This window comes from Suncus etruscus, chromosome 13 (genome assembly GCF_024139225.1).
Source record: "Suncus etruscus isolate mSunEtr1 chromosome 13, mSunEtr1.pri.cur, whole genome shotgun sequence".
In the NCBI taxonomy this organism is placed as follows: domain Eukaryota; kingdom Metazoa; phylum Chordata; class Mammalia; order Eulipotyphla; family Soricidae; genus Suncus; species Suncus etruscus.
In genome coordinates, this window is record NC_064860.1 from 7,890,549 (window position 1) to 7,915,343 (window position 24,795).

Genomic DNA, 24,795 nt, shown 5'->3' on the forward strand with positions numbered 1-24,795 from the left:
ACGTCACTCCAGCAAGAACTCATTTTTTAATTTTTATTTCAAACTATTTACATCATTGATGCAAATATTTGAGAAAAATTGTCTATACGTCACCTTCCCTGATTGATTAAATATGAAACAACCACTTTATTACCTTTCTTTATACCTCAAGATAATTTTTTTGAGTCAAATAAAAGCTTAACATTGAAAAATACCATTTACTTCATGTGTATCTGGTCATTAGATGGCAGATTAATAATTATATTATTTGAACTTAAAGAGAAGAATTATATATTGTATAAAACATCTCATTTAATTTTAATTAGTTCAAAAAAAAAACAAAAGCAGTTGAGACTTTAAAAATGAATTAAATTATCATTTGTTCAATTTCTTCCAACTTACCCAGGAAGTATAGACTTCTAAAATAGATATTCTCAATGCAGTGAAGAAATTATAATCTTCACAACTGTGATGTGTTTGGTGTATGGCCCACATAATGTTAACCTCTGCAAAAGGCATAGTTTGAAAATTAGACATGATCCAAAGAGCAAAGCAATGTCTATTTTATCATTATGTATGCTGCTATATATAGCGAAGAAGGTATGTATTACCGGTCAAATCCAGTCAATAAATTTTTAGTAAAATATGCTGCCTCAAATCACTTTTAAAAGCATAGACATTTAAATCATAAAAAATAATAATATAGCCAATAAATATATAACATATAGATATTAGCAGATGCCTCTAGAAAATTGAAATTATTTTTTTTTTTTACTTTTTGTATTTACTTCTTGGATTTGTACTTCTTGGATTTAGCATGACACTCTTCATTTAATCCGTGTATCCATGGTTTAGCAAAATGTAGAAGCTGATGTAATAATGGATATTATTTGATGATGTGAATATAAGAGTTATATCAAATTGACTCTCATTGATCTAAGTTTTGATAATTTAACTTGCTTTGTGCTGTAACAATATGAAGCAAGTTTGTTTATCTGCAAAGAGTCAGTCTATGGTGATGGATAGAAATGGGGATAATGGAGTCCGAGCGGTCGTGCAGCGGTTGGGCATTTTGCCTTGCACACGGCTGACCTAGGATGGACCTTTTTGATCCTCTGGAGTCTCTTGCCAGGAGAGACTTCTGAGCACATAGCCAGGAGTAACCCCTGAGCGTCACAGGGTCTGTCCCCCCTCCCAAAAAAAAATGAAAAGAAAAATGAAATTGGGGATAATGATGGTGGTATTGGTGTTTAAACATTTAATACCTTATTGAATGTATTATAAATAGCTATCACTTTGTTATAATGATGTTTAAATTATTATTGACAGTATTATAAAAATGAGTGACTGAAATAAAATTTAAAAGAAAAAATACTTTTCAAGTATCCTTCGTAGCACTTTCAGAAATGGTGTGAATTAGCTCTATTACCCCTTTACAAAACAAAACCACAACAAGAAAGAATCCTAATAATGTTAAACAAAATATTTTAATTTTCTTGAAGTATTTTTTAAAGCTATTTCTTTCTAGCCAGAGAGCTAGCACAGTGGTAGGGTATTTGCCTTGCAAGAGGCCAACTGAGTGGTTTGGAATCCTGGCATCTCATATGGTCCCCTGTGCCTGCCAAGAGTGATTTCTAAGCAGAAAGCCTGTAGTGACCCCTGAGCACTGCCGGGTGTAGCCCAAAAACCAAAACCAAATTCAAAATCAAAGCTATTTCTAAAAAAATTATTACTCTTTGTATTCATAAAGAAAAATCCATTAAGTTCATTATGTCTATCAAACATTATGTATAGAGCTGTTATATCTTCCTGTAACAAAAGTATTCAAAAGAATGATAGCTGCTTATATTTTTATGTACAGTAAATAGGCTGGGATCAAACTGGTCAGCTTTACTCAAGTCAAGCACCTTTTTGTGTTTGTGGGGGAGGGGTTGGGGTCACACCCGGCAGCACTCAGGGGTTACACCTAGCTCTATGCTCAGAAATCGCTCTTGGCAGGCTCAGGAGACCATACGGGATGCCAGAATTTGAACCACCATCCTTCTGCATGCCAGGCAAACACCTTACCTCCATGCTATCTCTCCCAGCCCCATCAAGTCAAGCATCTTTTCTATGTTATTACATCTTGGATCAGGATTGGTTATAAAAATTCACCCAAATACACATTAAGATTTTATTAAAAAAATAGGCAATAAATGGAGTTTAACTAGTCCACTATATATAGAATAAAAGAACAATTAATATAGCATAGTATAACATCATAATATAACATTACATGATATCATATCATATAAAATATAATATAACATTACATGATATCATATAAATATATAATATTTAGTAATGTGATATAATATATTAATATGATATTTAAATTTAATATAATATACATTGTGGCTTCTTCCTTATAACAGTGGGTTAAAATCTTCACAGAAGCTACATTTTGGAATATATGATGAGGTTAAAGATCTGTCTCACCAGTTATTTTAAAAGCATTTACTGCCTATCACAGACGTAACGCAAGCCTTCATTCAATAAAGTACAGCTGTATAAATATGGTAAAGTAACTGAATCTCACTTTCTTACTTCTGTCATTCCAGTGTCAGAGAAAACAAGAAACACAGGTGGGGTTTTTTTGGTTTCTTTTTTGTTTGTTTTTGTTTTGGGGTCACACTCACCAGCTATCAGGGGTTACTCTTGGTTCTACGCTCATAAATCGCTCATGCAGGCTTGGGGGACCATATGAGATGCCGGGATTCGAACCACCATCCTACTGCATGCAAGGCAAGCACCCTACCTCCATGCTATCTCTCTGGTCCCAAAAAACACAGTTTTATTCACTTTATATCCAAAGTAATTGATGTAAATTATCTTAAAAAGTATAATAAAATGTATCTTAAAGAAACATCTACCAAAATTTATTCTATAAGCAATATATAAATTTAATACTGCATATAAATAAGCATACTCATCATTTATAACACTTGAAAGAATTGTCTGTTTTAAGAAATAAGATAAATATTAAAGAAAACAAACACATTTTCACAAAGCTTTTCTCTAAAGAATTATTCTTAGCAGTGATGATATTCATATTCCATACTCAAATCACTGTTATATAGATACACTGTGTGATAGGACCTTGGATTTATGTATTGATAGAGACCTATAGAGTTCTCTCATTGACTAATATTGCATACAGATGTAATGGAGAAGCAAATCTTTCATGTGTGTTTATGTATATTTGTATAATACACATATGCATTTAATTAAGAGATAACTAATAACTATCATTCCATGATATAAATGGTATACTAAAGAAAAAGATTATTTTTTACTTTTACTGTACACTCTTTAACCACTTTACATGAAAGTTTTTTTGAATTTGTTTAACTTGAAGTTATACTATCCTTTGTTTTTATTGTTATATATTCTACTCCATAATGGGTTGAGTAGAATCAAATAATGTGCAATTTTGATTCCCTCAATTAAAATAGCACCAATTGGAAAAAAACCTCTCAAATATAAAAGAAAGAAAAATATCAAACCAGACCTTTCATTTGAAACAATTCAGGCAAGAAAAAATGGAATAATGTAAATTTAAACTTTAGAGTGAAAGAAAATTTTAGCCTAGAGTCCACTACCCAGCAGAACTCTAATTAACATATATACATATATATATCTTATATACATAGGACAGAGGGTCAAAATATTCTCAGACAAAAAGGAATTCACAATATTTGCACTAGCCAAACAGATGCTCCATGAGCTACTCAGAGGTCAATTATGCAATCTAACTCCCCAATTGTAGCAACTCTAAACAATGTAATAGCACAGAAATTCTCTGTCAATAAATTCCTTAAATGTTACTGAACTAAACTCTTCTATCAAAAGGCACTGAGTAGAGGACTGGATCAGGAAAGAAAACCAGGATATCTGTGGCTGCAGGAAACAAATTTACAAGTTCAGAATATACACCAACTCAGCTTAAAGGGATGAAAATTTGCCAGAGAATAAACAAAAAATGTCTAGGACAACCATACTTATATCACATCAAAATACATTTAACTTCAACAAGGTACTCAGGGAAAAAGTTGGACACTACATATTGATCAGAGTAATATTGGACCAAGAAGTACTACCACTTATTAACATTAATGCACCAAATGTAGAGCCAGCAAAATACGTAAGGCATTTGCTCACAAACCTAGAGAAATATATGGAAGAAAATTTAATAATAGTGGGAGATTTCAACATGCCATTATTTCCAGATCAACTAAGCAAAACACTATTAAAGATATTAGAGTCCTAAATGAGACAGTAAAATAACTAGGACTAATGGATCTATACAAAGCCTTCTATCTAGCAAAAGCTGAATACTTATTCTTCTCAAGTGCACATGGGACCTTCTACAGGATAGACCATGTTTTAGGATAGAAGACCAACCTACATAAATTCACAAAGATAAGAAATATACCAAACACCCTATCAGACAACAATGCCACAGAAATAAGGACTGATTATAAAAAGATGTGGGGAAAGTCTAATATCTGGAGACTAAATAACATGCTGTTCAACAACAGCTGGATCATAGAAGAAATCAAGGAAGAAATAAAATGATACCTTAAGATGAATGACAATGAAGAAATAATTGTCAAATTCTACAGAACACAGCAAAAGCAGTAATAGGGGGGAAACTCTTTGCAATACAAGCCTATATTAGGAAAGAAGAAAATTATGAAAATCAACAACCTAAAGGGACACATTAAATTTCTTGAAAATCAATAGCAAAAAAAAACAGAACACACTCAGAAGGAAAGAAATAATAAAAACAGAGAAGAGACCAACAACATAGAAATAAAACAATACAAAGAATTAATCAAGAATGGAGCTGGTTATTAGAAAAAATCAACATGGCTGCCAAGACTCATAAGGGAGAATACTCAAATAAATCAAATCAGAAATGACAGAGATGAGATTATAACAGAACCCCAGATAACCAAAGATATCATAAGGTCTATTATGAACAATTGTACTCAGTTAAGCTAGAGAATCTTGAAGAAATGAAAGATTCCTGGAAAAATATCAATATAGCAAAGTGACAAGTTACAAAGTCAATACACAAATGACACTGGCATTTCTTTATACTAATAGTGACTAAAAGGAAGAAGAGATCAAAGTCTATCCCTTTTAAAATAGTGTCTAAAACTATGAAGTACCTAGATATCAGCCTAACAAGAAAGGTGAATATTATGAAAACTTCAAAACACTACAGAAAGAAATTTAAGAGGACCTAAGTAAATGGAAGAATATCCCACATTAATGGATTGGAAAATCAATATCATTAAAATAACCATCTTACCCAAACTATCATATAGATTCAATTCAATCCCTATTCAGATTCAGGCATAATTCTTTAAGGATTAGAACAATAACTTATAAAGTTTGTGTGGAATCATAAAATATCTAGAATAGCTAAATCAATTAAAAAAAAAAAAACAACAAGAAATTGGGAGGATTCTCTTTATCCAACTTGAAGCTCTACTACAAAGCAATAGTGATCAAAACAGCATGGTCTTGGAATAAAGACAGAATTTCAGACCAATGGGTCAGAATAGAATATCTAGTGACTTATCCCCAAGTATACAGTCAACTAATCTTTGACAAACAAGCCAAGAATTTGAAATGGAACTAAAACTATCTCTTGAAACCGAAGGAAAAGTTGAGAAACTAATAAGAAAAGCTATAAGATGTAAAAAGAAATGAGGCCAGAGCAGTGGTGCACATGGTAGGGTGTTTGCCTTGCACATGCTAAACTAAGATGGAACGCGGTTTGATCCACTGGCATCCCTATATGTTCCCCCAAGCCAGGAGCAATTTCTCAGCACATATCCAGGAGTAACCCCTGAGTGTCACCAGGTTTGGCCCAAAAAAACATATAAATATGTATATATAGGAGAGAGTGAAAGAGAGATAATAAGGCAACAATAGTAATGTGGTGGAGGAAACTATCTACCTTGCAAAACAGATAAAACTATAAGAAGTTATTTTTATAAAAAAATAATTAAATTCACATGGAAGAATATTTTATGCAGAAGATGATATTTCAATTTAAAACCAGTCATTAGCAGTAGTAGATAATTTTAGGATTCTAAGAGTATCATAGAAGCCAAAGATCCTTCCAGCTATTCATTGTAAGTTAGGCCAAATGAATTTCCTTTCTAGTTTCATGTTTGCTGTGCTTATGAGAAAAAATGTCCCATTTGCCCCTCTCCTCTCCCTTTTTTCTTTTTCTATTCTTCTTTTAATTATATTATATTATATTATATTATATTATATTATATTATATTATATTATATTATATTATATTATATTATATTATATTATATTATATTATATTATATTATATTATATTATATTATATTATATTATATTATATTATATTATATTATATTATATTATATTATATTATATTATATTATATTATATTATATTATATTATATTATATTATATTATATTATAGTTTATAGTATATTCAAATTTACTTGCATTCTAATTTACTTAAATTCTAGATAGGGACTCATGACTTTTTCATAGAACCATAGATCTTGAATCATTTTGTGCCGTGAGCTAGTTCTTGGGGTCTGGTAGCATTAGAAAACTTCATTGAGTTCCCTGAGGAGAGTGGGTGACATGAATGGTGAAATATGAAGAATATGAGAGACCACACAAAATCTATGTGGGAGAACAACGTTCTAAGTTTAATCTCCAAACAAGGGGTGTGTAAGGGGTATATTGTCAGTCACAGTTATTAAAAAATGCACACATTTTGTTTATTTACAAAATATAACATCTCTTGTTAGCAGTGTACAGTGTTCTTCAAAACAATTCACATGGCTCTAGGTAGTTTGCAGACTAGATATATTAGACTAAATATGTTTCAATTAAGATCCCAGAGTATAAATGGAAGGTAAGTTTTTACATCTCAAAGTAGTTCCTCTATGCCTAGGCCCTAGATGTCATTTTGACACCTACATTAGAATCCTCACTGGATATTTGACACTTCTTTTGGTACTGGGGGAGTGTTTCACCTTCTTTATCTCCTTCATCTCTCAAAGCGTTGATGAGAGCCCCTAGAAGGATTCCGCCCATTTTCGGCATATTAGTCTCTTACCCCAGCTTATTACTTTTCTCTTTTTCAAACAAAACCATGCATCTTGAACTAGCTAGTCCTGCCTCCAGTTAGAGGGGGAAATAAGGGAGACATCAAGACCAAACAGGTGCAAGACTACTAAGTAGTAGGTCAGATACAGAGGGGACCACATATTCTAGCCGCCCTGAGGGTGAGGGAAGAGGAAATGGGAGGGAGGACAAAAATGGAGGTATAGGGAAGACAATCTGGTGATGGGAATCCCCCTTGATTTTATGTAAATATGTACCTAAAATAATATTGTCAACAATATGTAAGCCACGATGATCAAAATAAAAATTATATTAAAAAATAAAAAATAAAAGATCTTGCTAAAAAAAAAAAGAAGAAGCCAAATGTACTTATCAAGTTTCCTTTTCCTTAGGATTCAAAACTAGGTGTTTAAAACAAGTAAGTAACTTCCTACGGTCTTGTGTTTTTTTTTTTTTTTTTTTTTTTGGAAGGGGCGAGAAAAACAATAAACTTATATGGAAGGGATACCAAAATCTATACCTTTTAAAGTTCAATAACCCAATGTTATCCTGGCCAAACCTTTTTGGAGTATAGTTAGCAAGTATTCAAAGTGTCTAGGGGAAGTCTCTAAAGCAAAACAATCCTTTCTGTTATAAACTGCTATGGCATATCAAAGACAAAGAGGAAAGAAATTGTTTTTGATGCTAAATTTTCCAGGTAAAGAGAAATTTAATCCAGGCTATATTTTCCTGTAATACACACAGCAGAAGAGAGAAAGGCCAATTAGATGTTAGTAGCAAAGGAATCATACTGTCAGTACATAAAACGAATTTCAAAATTATTTCTTAAGGATTGACTAGTAATCCACTCAGGGAAGAAGCATCCCAGCAGGCCTAATGGTGAAATATTCCTTGACTGTATTTGAAACAGCAATTCATACTAAGGAGAAATGGCACCTTACTGGGCCTTCTGTCTATTCTCTTTTAGAAATATAGAAATTCCTATTTATGGTGCGATAATTTTGATCTGTCTCATATTCCTATGTCTTCCTACAAATTAAGAATAGAAAAAAAAAATAGATCAGGACAAGAGGCCAAGCTGTCTCAGGATCACTGAGTGGAAAAAAATAAAAACAGATCTAAATTCTAAATACCCATGCCCCATGCCAAAGACAATGACAATAGAATCAAAAGACCCAAATTATAACAAGCTAAACACAAAATGTACCTGTTACACTGGTAGTTCTATGGGTTAGAGTGGAGGTATGTTTTGGATACAGGAAACTGGTGGAGAGAGGTCAACACTGGTGGTGGGAATGGTCCTAATTCACTGTCATTAAATGCCTGAAATATAACTATGAACTACTACGTGCAATTCACAATGGTCTCAATAAAAATATAAACAAATAAGAATGAAATGGCACCCATTATTTAACAGTAGTACAAAGTATTGCAAACCACACTGTCAGTGTCAGAAGAGAGGAAAAGAGAGGGCAAGAAAAAGAGAGAGAGAGAGAGAAAGAGAGAGAGGGAAAGAGAGAGAGAGAGAGAGAGAGAGAGAGAGAGAGAGAGAGAGAATATGTCAGTCCAGAACCAGGCAGGCAGGGGAGAGGACATCAGGAATGGTGAGAGGAAAGAGGGAAACTGGGGACATTGCTGGTAGGAAATGCGCACACTGGTGAGAGTTGTATATTACATGACTGTAACTCAATCATGTACAATTTTTTTTGAAAAAAAAAAAAAGAAAAACTATCATGAACAACCTTGTAACCACAGTGTTTTAATTAAAAATATATATCAAATATTAGATCATAAAATGGGGCCTTGGGTCAGTAATCTGCTAGAAGATCCAGCAGATAACTGGTAATGTACAAACATATATTTTCTTCACTCTATAAAATTGAACTAATCCCAATTTTTCATAACTGATATGCATGCATATATTCCTATAAATATAATGAAGATATTATGGGAATGTCCATAAAGATGTATTTTTGGCTGAGACATTTCCACAAATCCAAATACTGAGAAAATTGGGCCTGTCAGTAGGATTTGACTATCTGTGATGCTGACAAGGCTAGATAAAAAATACTTTTAAATAAGAGTTATGTGTTTTTATTATTATAATAAATCATAATTGCACAATTTGCCAGTCCTTTTTTATCAGTTAATAGATTAAATTACAGTGCACTTAGTTCATAGTTGTCAGCAGCAGCACAGGGTTTGAAACTATTTTACAGTTAGAGAATCCCTTGTGAAATTCACTTTAAATTTCAACATGACTGTAACTACCTAAACGGAAAATAAATACAATGATTACAAATATGCCTCAGGCAAAACGTTGCTCTTTCTTCAAAACATTGCTCCTTTATTCTAAACACGGTTCCATTATTCACACAAACACAACCTTTGTTTCTCTACCATTACACAATCTCACAGTAACTTCAACCCTAAATGCAATTTATAATCTGAGTTCAAAGGTTTCTGCCAGTAGAATTTGTTTCTAATCCTGACTATTACACCTATGATTATCTTTTCTCCTATTTATTTCTATCCCCTATGAAAATTACATTATTTGCTTTTTTTAATTTCCTTTCTTTCAGTAGATATAACTGTTTCCTTGATTGAGATCTCAATGTCTCAAGCCTAGTCAGTAAAAGTATAGAGTAACAATATAGAGTAAGTATAGAGTAATAGTTAAAATTTTTTTTTACTATATCATCTTGAATCTAGTTCAGATATTTTGCACTACATCATTTAGAATCTAGTTCACAGCTTATTTTGTACAACCAGCAAAGTAAGGATACTTTTTGAATTTTTAAATAAATGAGAAAAATACACCTATTTTTCTTGTTCTCAGATTCCTTCGTCTTATTGAACACACACCACATTTTGAAAATAACCTGTTTGTTTTTCATCATATACCCATTTTCTGGGACCACTTCAAAAGATGCTTTATCTATGAAATCAAATAAATCCCTATACACTGTTTTTTTGTATTTCTCCTCAGCCTTTTCAGGTTCTTGATTTTTTAATCTTTTTTTTTCATACACTACTTGAAGATTAATTATATTATATTACAATATTATTTATTATAATATTGTAGATTATAATATTAATTATAGAACATCTGGCCAACATTTGTACCTTTTTATTAATAAAACAATATATAACATTTATTTAAATAATAAATAATACATGCACATTATTTTATTCAAAAGTTCATTAGTAAATTCTGTTTTCCTCTTTATTTTACTTTAACACAGATTATGTCATCATTATATACAGTCCTATCCACTCTACTTTAGAAAATATAATTCCTTTATTCTCAGTGTCACAAATTTGATATTACCTCAAGAAACTTAAAAAAGCAGAACATTTTATTCTTTACCTCCTGTTTCCATTTATAATTAAGCTCATTATGAACGTCACTTTTTCCGTTTAATTTATTTTAATTATTGTGCCAAATCAAAAAGCTTATTTTGAAAATGTCAGCCTTTCACGGATGACATATTTGATCACTATGATATAAAATTACTTCTTTTATTTTGCATACACACACTTTATTACTTTATAGTATTTTTATATATCAACTATAAAAATACAAATTTTTCATGGCTGGGTTTCAGGTATACAAGTTTCAACATTATTTCCTTCACTAATGTCTACTTTCCTCCACCAATACTATGGTGCCCAGCCTCCATTTGTCAGTCATCAGTCTGCTTCTACAAAATATATATAATATATAATATAATGTATATTATACATATATTTTACTGTGTTTAGAGTATTATTGCTGATATACTTTCACACATACCATTATATCTCCACATTATCTCCTCTTCTTGGTTAAAAGCTGTCTCAACCATACAGGTTTTTCCTACCACCTCTATTTCCCCTTACCCTGTACTAACCCCAGAAACCATTAAGGGATAGTTTTCTACTGAAAATCAGTACTCGTGTTCTTAGTTACCTTTTGTTGTTGTTGTTGTTGTTGTTGTTGTTTTGGTTTTTGTTTTGGTTTTTGGGTCACACCCTGCAATGTTCAGGAGTTATTCCTCACTCTGTGTTCAAAAATCGCTCCTGGCAGGCTCTGGGAACCATATGGGATGCTGGGATTTGAACCACTGTTCGTCATGGAATGGCTGTGAGCAATGCAAATACCCTACAGATGTGCTGTATATCTCAGGCCCAATTTTTTTTGTCTTTAAGTACTCGTTATTCCATCATTTCTCTCTCTCTGACTGTCACTCAGCATGACACTCTCCAAGGTCCCTCCATATAGCACTGAATCACATGACTTTCTCTTTTATTATAACTAAGTAGTAGTCTATTATATAAATGTATCATCATTCCTCAATTCAGTCATCGACTCTTGGACATGTGTGTTATTTCTGGATTTGGGTTCTCGTGGATACCACTGCGAGGTGAAAATATGTTTCTCCAATTCGTTTTTGGTTCCTGAGGTATGTTACAAAACATGGACATGCCAAATCAAAAGGGGGCTGAATTCCAGGTTTATTTAGATATTTTCATATTTTTTCAAAAAAGGCTGGACTAGTGGACATTCCCATCAGAAATAAAGAAGAGATCCTTTCTTCCTGCACCAACATCAGCACCAGTTGTTCTTGTTCTTTGTGATTTGTTCTAGTCTCTGTGGTGTGAGATGATACCTCATTATTGTTTTGATTTGTATCTTGTTATAGATTAGTGATGCAAAGCACTTTTCACGTGCCTAATAGTTGTGTTTCTTTGTTGAGGAAGAAGACTGTTCAACTCTTCCTCCACTTTTTGATAGCCTAGGATAATTTTCTTCTTTATACATTTCAAGCAATACCTTAGATACTTTATATCAACCCCTTATCAGATGATTGATTGGTAAATAAATTATCCCAATCCATGTATTGTCTCTGTATCCTAGTCTTAGTTACCTTTGAGGTGCAGAATTTTATGAAATTAATGTAGTCCTATCTGTTTATACTTGTTTCATTAGTTTGATCAGTGGTGTTTCATCCTTGAATATTCATTTAGCTCCAATGTCATGGAGAGATCTACAAAGTTTTTTATATGCACTTTATGGATGTGGGCCTTATATCCGTGTCTTCAGTCCATTTTAATATTAAGCATGGCATTAAAAAGACATCTGAAGTAATTTTTTTCTTTTAGTTTATAGTTTTAGTTTAAACACCCCATGTTGTCTTCTGGATTTCAATTCATTTTAATTGCAGAATCACATGAATACTTAAGCAATAATTTGAGAAATACCTGATCACAGAGCTAGAGGAGCTCCAGAGCAAAGCTGGGAGATGCCCTTAACACCCAAATAATAATAATTTGATAGTAATAATGGTAATAATATTAATAAAGCCAATAGGAAATATGGACAGAAAAATCTCATCAGGATGGACACATGCAAGATTCTATCTTCAGTACTACTGGATTCTCTGCACATGTCTGAGACTAACTCCCTAGCATAGAGTCAAAGTTTAGCACATGGGCACTCACAGGAAAAATTCAAACTGAAAAAAATATATACTATATTTGAAGCATACAGTTTATAAAAATAATGTGAGATATTTCCTACTAAAGAATATATTCTTCTAATTTTTGAATTTACAGTAGACTTTATCACATGTTGTTGTTGTTGTTTTGGGGCCACACCCGTTTGATGCTCAGGGGTCACTCCTGGCTAAGCGCTCAGAAATTGTCCCTGGTTGGGGGGACCATGTGGGATGCTGGGGGATTGAACCACGGTCCTTCCTTGGCTAGTGTTTGCAAGGCAAACACCTTACTTCTAGCGCCACCTCACTGGCCCCACTTTATCACATGTTATATTGATGCTACTGTATTCCTGAAGTTAGAGCAGCAAATTAATGACTCTAAATATATGCTGATTTTTATTTCTTAACTAATTGTAGAAAATCAAAGTGAATACATTATCACATGCTTTAATTTAAATCAAATAAACCATAATAGTTACTTTACCTGAATATATATTGTATCTGAAAATTTTGAAGTTGATGTAATTTAATAAAATTGTACATAGTTTCTCATAATGTCATCTCAGAATCAGAAAAAGGGAAATAGCTATAAAAACTTTCTAAAAATGCTTATATATTCTAATGAAAAACAAATAAATGTGAATAGTAAGTCTGTGAACGTGCTTCTGCTGTAAGTAACCCAAACAAACATAAGAAATAAAAAAAATTAATTGTGGCTTGCACCCCAGCCCCAATGTATTTAGATACATTGATTGTAAATTTTTTTGTTGTTGTTGTTTTTTGGGTCATACCCAGCAGCATCAGAGGCTATTCCTGGCTCTATGCTCAGGAATTGTCGAGGGCGGAATCGGGAGACCAAATGGGATGCTGGGATTCGAAACACCATCCTTCTGCATGCAAGGCAAAAGCTCTACTGTTGTGCTATCTCTCTGGCCCTGAACTTAACTTAAGTGTAAAATACAAAGAACTATATTTTTTTGAAGATAGAATGCATATTTGGATTTTATATACTTAAATATATGTTTTAATATCAAGTTGTTAGAAATATTTCATAATGGCACAGTGTTTTTGTTTGGGTGGTTGTTTGGTTGGTTGGTTTTGGTTTTGTTTTTGTTTTTTTTTTTTTTTTTTTATTTTTGGGCCACACCCGGTAATGCTAAGGGGTTACTCCTGGCTATGTGCTCAGAAGTTGCTCCTGGCTTGGGGGACCATATGGGACACCGGGGGATCGAACCGCAGTCCGTCCAAGGCTAGCGCAGGCAAGGCAGGCACCTTACCTTTAGTGCCACTGCCCGGCCCTGGTTGGTTGGTTTTTGAATCACACCCAGTGGCCCTTGGGGGCTATTCCTGTTTTTGTGCTTAGAAAATTCTCCAGGCTCAAGCTCTCACTGTTTGCAGATGGCATGAGATACTGTACTTAGAAAACACTAAAGACTCTACCAAAAAGCTTCTAGAAACAATAGTTTTATACAGAAAGATGACAGGCTACAAAATTAGCACACAAAAGTTAATGGCCTTTTTACACACCAATAATGATAGGGAAGAAAAGGACATTAAGAAAACAATCCCATTCACATTAGTGCCACACAAATTCAAATATCTTAGAGTCAACTTTCCCAAAGATGTGAAGGATCTACACAAAGAAAACTATAAAAAACTGCTCCAAGAAATAAGAGAGGAAATGCGGAAATGGAAACACAGACCCTGCTCATGATTTGACAGCATGAACATCATTAAAACGGCAATAGTCCACAAAGCATTGTACAAATTTAATGTGATCCTTCTAAAGATACCCATGAAATTCTTCAAAGAAGTGGATCAAACACTTTGAAATTCATTTGGAACAATATACTTCCTCCAATAGCTGAAGCAATCCTTGGAAAATGAATATAGAAGGCATTACTTTCCCCAAATTTAATCTGTATTACAAAGCAATAGTTATCAAAACAGCATGGTATTGGAACAAAGATAGTCCCTCAGATCAGTGGAATGACCTTAAGTATTCAAAGAATGTTCCCCAAACATACCATAACCTAATTTTTGATAAAGGAACAAGAAATCCTAAATAGAGCAAGAAAAGCCACTTTAACAAGTGGTGTTGACAAAACTGGTTAGCCACTTACTAAAAAGCAAACACAGACCCCCAGCTAACACCATGTACAAAGGTCAAATCCAAATGGATTAAACATCTTGATATCATATCTGAAACCATAAGGTATATAGAACAACATGTAGGTAAAACACTCCATGACATTGAGACTAAAAGCATCTTTAAGGAGGAAACAGCACTCTCCAAACAAGTGGAAGCAGAGATAAACAGATGGGAATATATTAAGCTGAGAAGCTTCTGCACCTCAAAAGAAATAGTGCCCAGGATACAAGAGCCACGCATTGATTGGGAGAAACTATTCATGCAATACCCTTCAAATAAGGGGCTAATATCCAAAATATACAAGTCACTGACAGAACTTTACAAGAAAAATAAAACTTCTAACTCCATCAACAAATGGGGAAAAGAAATGAACAGACACTTTGACAAAGAAGAAATAAAAATGGCTAAAAGATATATGAAAAAAAAATGCTCCACATCACTATCCATCAGGGAGATACAAATCAAAACAACTGTGAGGTATCATCTCACGCCACAGAGATTGGCACACATAAGGAAGAATGAGAAGAAGCAGTACTGGTGGGATGTGGTGAGAAAGGAACTCTTATTCATTGCTGATGGGAATGCCATCTAGTCCAACTTTTATAGAAAGCGATATGGAAATTCTTTCAAAAACTGGAAATTGAGCTCCCATACGATTCATTTATACCACTCCTAGGGATGTACCCTAGGAACACAAAATACAATACAAAAATCCCTTCCTCACACCTTTATTCATTGCAGCGTTATTTACAATAGTCAGATTCTGGAAACAACCATGATGCCCTTCAACAGATGAATGGCTAAAGAAACAGTGGTACATATACACAATGGAATATTATGCAGCCTTCAGGAAAGATGAAGTCATGAAATATTCCTATGCATGGATGTACATGGAATCTGTCATGCTGAGTTAAATAAGTCAGAGGGAGAAAGATGCAGATAGTCTCACTCATCTATGGGTTTTAAGAAAAATGAATAGGGCCAGAGAGATAGCATTGAAGCAGTGCATTTGCCTTGCATGCATAAGGACAGTGATTCAATTCCAGGCATTCATTATGGTCCCCCGAGCCTGCCCAGAGCGATTTCTGAACGTAGAGCCAGGAGTAACCTCTGAGCGCTGCAGGGTGTGACCCCGCCCCCCCCAAAAAAAAAAAAAAAAAAAAACAGAAAAAAGGGCAAAGAGAAAAGGCAAAAAAAAAAAAAAAGACATTTTTGCAATAATTCTCAGAGACAAAAGAGTCAAGGGATGGAAGGTTCAGCTCACAATATGATCTCACCACAAAAGTGATGAGTGCAGTTAAAGAAATAACTATAGTGAGAACTATCATAACAATGTGAATGAATGAGGGAAGTAAGAAGCCTGTTTAGAGTATAGGTGGGGGTGCGGGTGGGGAGGATGGAGATTTGCGATATTGATGGTGGGAATGTTGCACTGGTGAAGGGGGGTCTTTTCTACATGACTGAAACCCAACTACAATCATATTTGTAATCAAAGTGTTTAAATACATATATTAATAAAAAAAAGAAAAATATTCAAAAAAAAGAGTATTTTTTGGAAAAAAAAAAAAAGAAGAAATCATTCCTGTCAGGATTGGGACAACAATCTGGAGTGCCAAAATTAGAATTTAAGTTTGCCATATGCAAGGCAAATGCACTATCCACTCTGCCACTGTTCCAGCAACAGTAATTGTTATTTTTCAAACTTTGAGTGAATGTAATAACAATAGACAGGTTGATGGCTAAAGGTCACAAAAATGTGACACAGTTTAAGGTTCATAACAAATATTTCTGAGAACATATGCATGCTCTTGAGTCCACAGCAACTTGCTTCATCAATGAGCTTTGTGGTAGAATATTGAATTTGAGCTGCCCATATCTAGTTGATGATAATGAAATAACTTAGTAGAGGTCAAGACAATGATTTTAATACATTTCCTTCCAGTAATTCTCTCTTTTGTAGTATCAATTAGTGTAAAACCTTGTCTAGTGACAAGAAGAAAACCATTTTCTTAGTGTTGCCAAGTTGAACAATTTGATTTTCTACAATGATGTCACATTTGATGTTGTCTACCATGTGAAACAGATTAACTGTGACTAAATTAGCATTCTTCTGTAAGGCCAGCTGATATGCACATGTAAAACATGAAACACATTCATACTCTGAGATGCATTTAAACAATTCTTAGACACCATGCTGCAAATAATTTAAACCTCATAAAGATTTACCTTATAAAATAAATATTGCTTTTAGTTGTTTCTTTAAAAAACCAACATGACAACCTAATCAATTTCTCTTCATTTTCATCCTTGAAAACTTTGGAGGAAACATGATTTAGTGGTTTTTTTTTTTTCAGTCAGATAATACTTCATTTGTTCTTTTTTTTTTTTTTTGGTTAAGAGTTCTTATGTTCATATGTTCTCGGCTGTCTTTCGAGAAGATTGATGTCTAGTGTCACTATTAGGAAGTGCAAACTGTTTAACCTTACAGAAATCAATGTTCTCATCCTCTTGCTCCACAGGATATCACATACTCTGGCAGCCAAAATTTAGAAGGGAAGTTCTTTAAAGTCAATACTGTAATGCCAATGAAGCCTTTGCCATAATGCTTTAAACATTTAGTGGTTAGAAACGAAACAAAATGGTGGCTCTTAGGAAAGACATGGATATGTGGGCTGAAAGGTACTAATGGAGTTTATCTAACCTATTGCTGTAAATTATTCAAAATTGCCTCTATCATTAAACTTTTCACCAAAATATCACCATCATGATAGCCTGGGCAAATCTGGATCTGTTTAACTAATACCTTGACCTTCCTTTTCCAGACATCAGAGCTTAGTGATCAATTGGGTTAATAATAACAATTGTCAGTGTGCTTTTCAGAAGTAGTTTTCACAGTATAACATGTTCCAGCTATGCCTTCGCTCCTATGGAGAGTAGAGCAATAGGAGGGAACTCTTTGCAATGTAAGTTAAATGAAAATAATTTATTTAACATGACATGAAACAGGTGTTTAAGAAGCAATGAACTCTGGAATAGAAAAATGATATTATATAATAAAGATGTTCAGTAGCTGTGATATTGGAAAATATACTTAAAATCTGCAGTATTATCATTTCTAACAGTGACAAACATTGTTTTTCATGAGCAACAATTTGGTTATTGTCGCAATATTAAGCAGGAAAATCATACAGGCATAAATGAGTTTGACTCTGTAACAAATAAGTTATTGACTAACTAGTTTACTTTATAAAAGTAATGAAAACATGTAAATTCAATAAACAATCTGGGGGTGTTGTCTTTTAGATATGTCTTATTGTCACCATTCTTTATAAGTAGCACCAAAAGTTTTGAAGCATTCAATTATATATTTAAGTAAAACCATTTTAAACCTGAAAATTCAAACTGATTTTGGTAGCAATGAATTTTTAGTTATTCTTTTTTTACTTTACTGTTTTATTCTTTTTTCCTGGTCACTATAAAATCTTTATGAAACAAAAACGTTCTACCAGAAATTTTTGGGATAGAGGTTCATACCTAGTGTTGCTCAGGGGCCATCCATGCCCCTATAATCAGAACTATTCTGAGCTCTCTCTGTATTCATGGTCATACATGTGGTGCATTGATTTTAACAATTGCCATTTTATGCAGGGAAGATAAAGACAGTCTTTGTTTTTAATTAATCATTAGAAAATAGCAAGCCCAGTATCATGTTAGCTGTTTAAATATTTTCTATAATGAAGACCAGGGAAGAAATATATTTTCAAAACCTAAAAGGTTGAAATTGCCTGAGTGCAATAATAGTAATTTTGCAGAAATAGAACTGAATTATATAAATAATGTGATTAAATATATATACAATATAAAACATAGAGCCCCAGAGATAATCGAGTGAGTAAAATGCTTGCCTTGAACACGGTCAACATAGTTAAATTTCTAGCACCAGATATGTGCCCTCTCTCTGTGTGATCCCTGAACACAGGACCAGGAACAAGCACTGAGCAGAGCAAGGAAAGAAAGGAGAGAGGGAGGAGGAGAGACAGAGAGAGAGTGAGAGAGAGGGGGGAGAGATAGTATAGCCAATGAAAAACAATGTATGCTAATATTATGTGTTTTACTTTAAAAACAAATTCTCAAATGGAAACTGCGATTAATCCAGCTCATGTACACAATTTCACTTTTACTATTATGTACAGAGTATTTTTTGAATTAAATGCAATTGTCTTATGTGCATTTTAGTAACTATTCCAATGTTCAAATATAAACAAGTTAATACTGTTCTACTTAAAAAAAGGAATTCAAATTACTCTGTTTAAATAAAAAGGACCACTTAACAGTTCATCACATTCTAATAGCCTCACTTTTTTTTTCAAATTGTATGAGAAAATGCTTTTCTAAGACACACTTAAATAATTTTCTGCTCAACACATTCCAATTTAATTTTTATATTGGTAAGCTTAACTATCAATAAAAAAAACCCCAGTGCAGTATTGAGAGAAAGTTCAAAGAATTGGAGCACAGACGTAAACTCTGAGTTCTATTTCAGGTACAATATATTTTGCTGAATAAATAGCACTGCTTGACCTATGCAATACTGGGCAAGTATCTAATTCAAGAAGACATTTAAAAAAAATGCTACTGTTTACTGAAAATGTAGGTATTCTGAAAATGTTAGAAAATATTTAATATTTTTAAAGAAATAAAACTTCTTTCTCTGAATTTATTGTGAATAATTTCATAAGAGTATTAGTAGTCTAGTTGATTTATTTACACAGTACAAAAATTTGCATTAAACTTCATGGTATTTAATATTTATCAACATATAATCCTGTTGGCATATTTTAATTTAGCAATAACTGAATATTTAGATAAATTTTGATAAAATATAATCAATATATATATTTTCTTTGGTTTGTCTAGAGATCTGTTGCTAATAAATTCATTTTACTTTAGTAAAGCAGCCTATTAGAACACAGTCTTACAGTTTAAAATACATATAGATATCAAAACATGAAACATTCATAATAAAACTAAATGACTATATTTTGCAATCCTTAAATGTAAGTACAAACCAAAATTAGAATTAAAGTAAGGAAAATCCAATGCTATCTAAATATGCTGTTTAGGCTTTTCTTCAGACACATGTTTTCTATTAAATATATTATTCCACTTTCTGGTCTCTGTCTAGTTGCTTGCTCATGTCCATTATGGAGAAACAAGTGTTCTCTCTTAAATATATTTTCTCTCTTCTCTCTCCTCGTATCTTTCTAATGAAATTTTATTCAATAAAAATTACCTTGATTCAAGTGGCTTGTTACAATTTCAATACATAAAAACTGGATATATTTCATTATATAAGAAATAAATCAGAGGAGGAAATTAGTCAAAATTCTATCTCATTTAAAATTATGTCCAAAAACCAAAAAAAAATTATGTCCAAAAATATCAAGTATCTAGAGATCAATTTAATAAAAGAGGTGAGAGTTTCATATAATGTAAACCTCAAGGCACTAAAGAAAAATTGAAGAAGAACCAAGGAGATGGAAAAACTCCTCACTCTTGAGGATTGAAAGAATCATTATTGCCCTATTTAAACTACAATATAGGATCAGTGTAATCATTTTCTAAATTCAGAGAGCCTTCTTCAAGTACTTCGAAAAGTCAGTTATAAAGCTTGTGTAGAACCGTAAGGCTAGAGACAGCCACAATCATATTAAAAATCAGAAACAGAATTTGAAGCTCTTCTACAGTCATAGTGACCGAAAGCAGGGTGGTAATGGAACAAAGCCAGATATTACTAGTATTAATTAATATTATGATTAAGTAATTAATTAATATTTATTAATAGATCAAATAGAATATACAGGGTCAAAGCTCTATATATGTGGTTATTTATTTTTTGACAAAGAAGATGAGTACATAAAATAGAAAAATAACAGATTCCTCAATAAAAAGTTTTGGGGGAAGTGGATGACAACATTTAAGAAATAAAAGCCCGACCTGATCCTCAAACATCAACTCAAAATGTATCAGAGTCCTTGAGATCAGACCTGATTCCATAAAGTCATTGAAGAAAATAAAGCCAGAATGTTCTAAGACCTGAACTCAAAGGAATAGTCAATGTTATGATGCCATTGGCTATGGCTACAAAAGCAAAACTGAAAATAAAGTTTCTACATAAAAAAGAAACATAGGGTAAAATTAGAATACAGCTAACTGAGTGATAGTAAATATTTGCACTTAACACATCAAGTGGCTGATTTGCAATATATGAAAAGCAGTAAAAAAGTTATAAAAGAACTAAAACAAAACCTAAAAAAATATGGGAGAGGATATAAACAGACATTTCTCTGAGGAGAACCAATACATAGCCAACTGGCTCATGAAAAAGCACACCTTATCACGTATTACTAGGAAAACCTAAATCATGCACAATGAAATATCACAAAGTAGTGAGAATGGTACATATCAAAAACAATGGAGCAATCCAGGATGGCATAGATGTGGTGAAAAAGGAACTCTCTTTTACTGCTGAGGGAAATGCCCGCCATTTTGGTCTAACCCTTAAAAAAAAAAAAGCACACATGGAAGGTTTTTAGTAAACTCAAATTAGAAAAATTAGAACTGCCATATGACTCAGCCATCCCAAAACTGTGTATCTACTCCCAGGACAGAATGATATGTGTTCAAAAAGACAGAAGCACACCATCACTCACAGTTGCATTCAGTACAATAGTTATGATTTTGAATCAACCGAGGTGTTCAATGACAGACAGATAAGTAAGTAGAACCTGAAGATGTTATATACTCTGCAAAATGAATGAAACTGAAAGATCCCATGTTAAAGAAAGTAAGCCAGAAGGATTAGCAAAGTATATCATATAGACACACACACACACACACACACACACACACACACACACACACACACACATATATATAGTATTTAGAATAACAGATAAAGGAATACAATGATTAAAAAGTGGTGTAACTTGATCACTCTTAATACATTGCAGGGAGAATGAGGAAAGGAACAGAGTGGAGAAGGAAGATAGATGTGAGAAATAACAGAGAATAGGTGTTAAAGAGATGCATATCTCTATCTATCTATCTATCTATCTATCTATCTATCTATCTATCTATCTATCTATCTATCTATCATCTAAAATCAGTGGAGTTCAGGAGATACATACCTAAATATTCAAATCAAAAATCACCAACAATATGGAAATTAGGAAATACAAACCTTAAGTACAGAACTTAAAAAGGTGCATGTCAAGACACAGGTGTGAGGCAGAAGGGTAGCAGGGATCTTTGTAATACTAGTAGAGGAAGTTGACACCAATGGTTGGTATTAGTGCTGGATGGAACATTGTATGTCTAAAACTTTATGGATAACTTTGAAAATTATATTGCTTACTAAACTAATTATTTTAATTACTTTTCTAACTATAAATATATATACCTCTTAAATATAATATTATTTTAATAAAACAGTAAGCTAAATACTTTAGAAATATTATCAACTGTCTTAATTTACTATAAGAAAATATAAAATGAGTAGATAGAAATAAGTTTGTTTTGATTTTGAATAAAAGATGCTTACATAGGATAGGAAAAATTCTAAACAGAATTTTAAGATCAAATGTTCAACAAATTAAAAAAGTAAAAATTAAAGACTTTCAGAAAACAAATAAAAGGCAGAAAGATTTAAATGTGACTAAAACATCTATAAATCATGAAGTACTCCTGTGGACAACAGCCTGTGTGTTTTCTGTAATCAGAACTTCAATCTTAAAGACCAGTTTTATTTTATTTTTCTTTTGGGGGGGTCACACCCGCAGCCCTCAGGGGTCCTATGGTCAGAAATCGCTCCTGGCAGGCTGGCAGAAGGATCATATGAGATACCGGGATTCGAACCATTGTCCTTCTGCATGCAAGGCAAATGCCTTACCTCAATGCCATCTCTCAGGTCCCATACCAGTTTTTTATTCAAATTTTTTATTTGAAGAGTGGAAAAATCTCCCACAAAGCAATAGCTGTTCTGATTCTGCAGTTGTTATACAAAATTTTATCAGTACTGGATATGAAAATAATTCTAATATTATTGTCATAGATGTTTCATTACCTCATAAATAGAAGGTTTATTTTCTCTTTACAAAACTAATTTGTGATTATCACAATATATCGGAAAAGTAGAAAATTAAGTGAGAAGAAAGTTAAAATTTATTAATTCAAACTTTCTTCATCTAGAGAGGATTTTGCTATTAAAATCCTACTGTTAATCTTTTGGGTCCTCTGTGCATTAGTTTAGCTTAAGACTGTATGTAAAATGATAATTACACTTCTTTTTATTTTGCTTTTTTTGGGCCACATCCAATGATATTCAGGGGTTACTCCTGGCTATGGGCTCAGAAATCGCTCTTGGGTTGGGAGGCCATATGAGAAGCCAGGGGATCAAACCAAACCACTGTTCATTCTAGGTTAGCGTGTGCAAGTCCTATCTAGGGCATGCGAGGCAAACGCCCTACCGCTTGCACCACTGCTATAGCCCCTAATGACACATATTTTTATAATTCTCAAACATTTTAACAGTCCATACTGTTTCTTTCTCAGTGTATATTTACTTTAATTATACAAAGCTTTGATTCATTGATGTATATGCACATTTAAGGCTCACAAAGTTTTAAATATTTATCAAAATGATATATATGTCCTGTTGTGTTTATAAAGAAAATCATATTCACCCATATTTCCTCACTTCTCATTTATACTACATAAAGACAACCACCTTCAAGTCTCTTGTAATAATATTATTTATTTGTTTGGTTGGTTGGTTGGTTTATTTTTTTTTTTTTGTCTTTTTTTGGGTCACACCCAGCAGCCCTCAGAGGTTACTCCAGGCTCTATGCTCAGAAATATTTCCTGGCAGGCTTGGGGGACCATATAGGATGCTGGGATTCAAACCACTGTCCTTCTGCATGCAAGGAAAATCGCCCTACCTCCATGCTATCTCTCCAGCACCTATATTGTTATTTTTAATTATTTTAAAATGCTAACCTTGTAGCAACTGTAGATGTATTGTTTTTGCTTACATTTAAACAAAGACATATATAATCATATACTCAATTTTATCTGCCCAAAATTTTTGTATCATTATTTTGATAACACTTGACATGTACACTGTTGATGATAAAAATGTGCACCTACAAGTTATACAAAAATTATAAAGTTTGTTTCCTCACATATCTAATCAATTTTACCTCCTGCTCTGTTGTTGAAAGTTTATCATATTTAGATATTCAGATATTTTAATCATTCTGTGAGAATATTATCTATTTTAGTGTAGTTTATGATACTTTGTTTTGTCAACCTCTTGATAAAACATAGATTGAAAGTAATTATTCTCAGATCAACTTCATATGCATGGTTTTGGCATTGCCCTTCATCTATTTTGACTTTTCTTTCATCTAGTTTCCATTGGATTTCCTGTTTTTTTAATGCCATTATTTATATTTTTTCTTTCCTCTTCATATATCTATTATTTATTCAATAAAAGTTAAAGCTAGAAATAATGATCATAGCTTAACAAGATTTTATTCTGCACACATTGATTAATAATTTAAACAGGTATATGATTTCAAGTTGGAAATGGATTTCCTACTTGATTATGAACATATTAATTCATTGTTTCGAGGATCAAGTTTGTTAGTGACAAAGTTTTTAAACATGTTAATTCCATTTTTTTAGATATTAGATTTTTTCAACATTTCAAAAATTATAAATATCTTGTTCTGTGTTTTGAGTTTTTTTTTAAATAGATGTGTGGTTAGTTTTAAATTTGCTCTGTTGAAGCTAGAAAATTATTCCTTACAGTTCAAAATATTTTTTCTTTGCTAAAATATTTTGACTACTTTGTCCTTGTTTTTTGGTTTTGTTTTTTTGAGGGACTACACCAGGTCATACTCTGGAGTTATTCCAGGCTATGTGCTCAGAAATTGCTCCTG

The 24,795-nt window shown here is 32.7% G+C and overlaps 1 protein-coding gene across 1 annotated transcript in view; it reads right to left on the reverse strand.

Moving 5' to 3' along the window:
• The window catches only part of AGMO (alkylglycerol monooxygenase), a 355,078-nt gene that overhangs the window by 209,507 nt on the left and 120,776 nt on the right, over positions 1 to 24,795 (reverse strand). Inside the window, exon 4 of the mRNA XM_049785698.1 lies at positions 382 to 485. Coding sequence (XP_049641655.1) covers positions 382 to 485 — 104 coding nt within the window. The remainder of the gene's footprint in view (positions 1 to 381; positions 486 to 24,795) is intronic.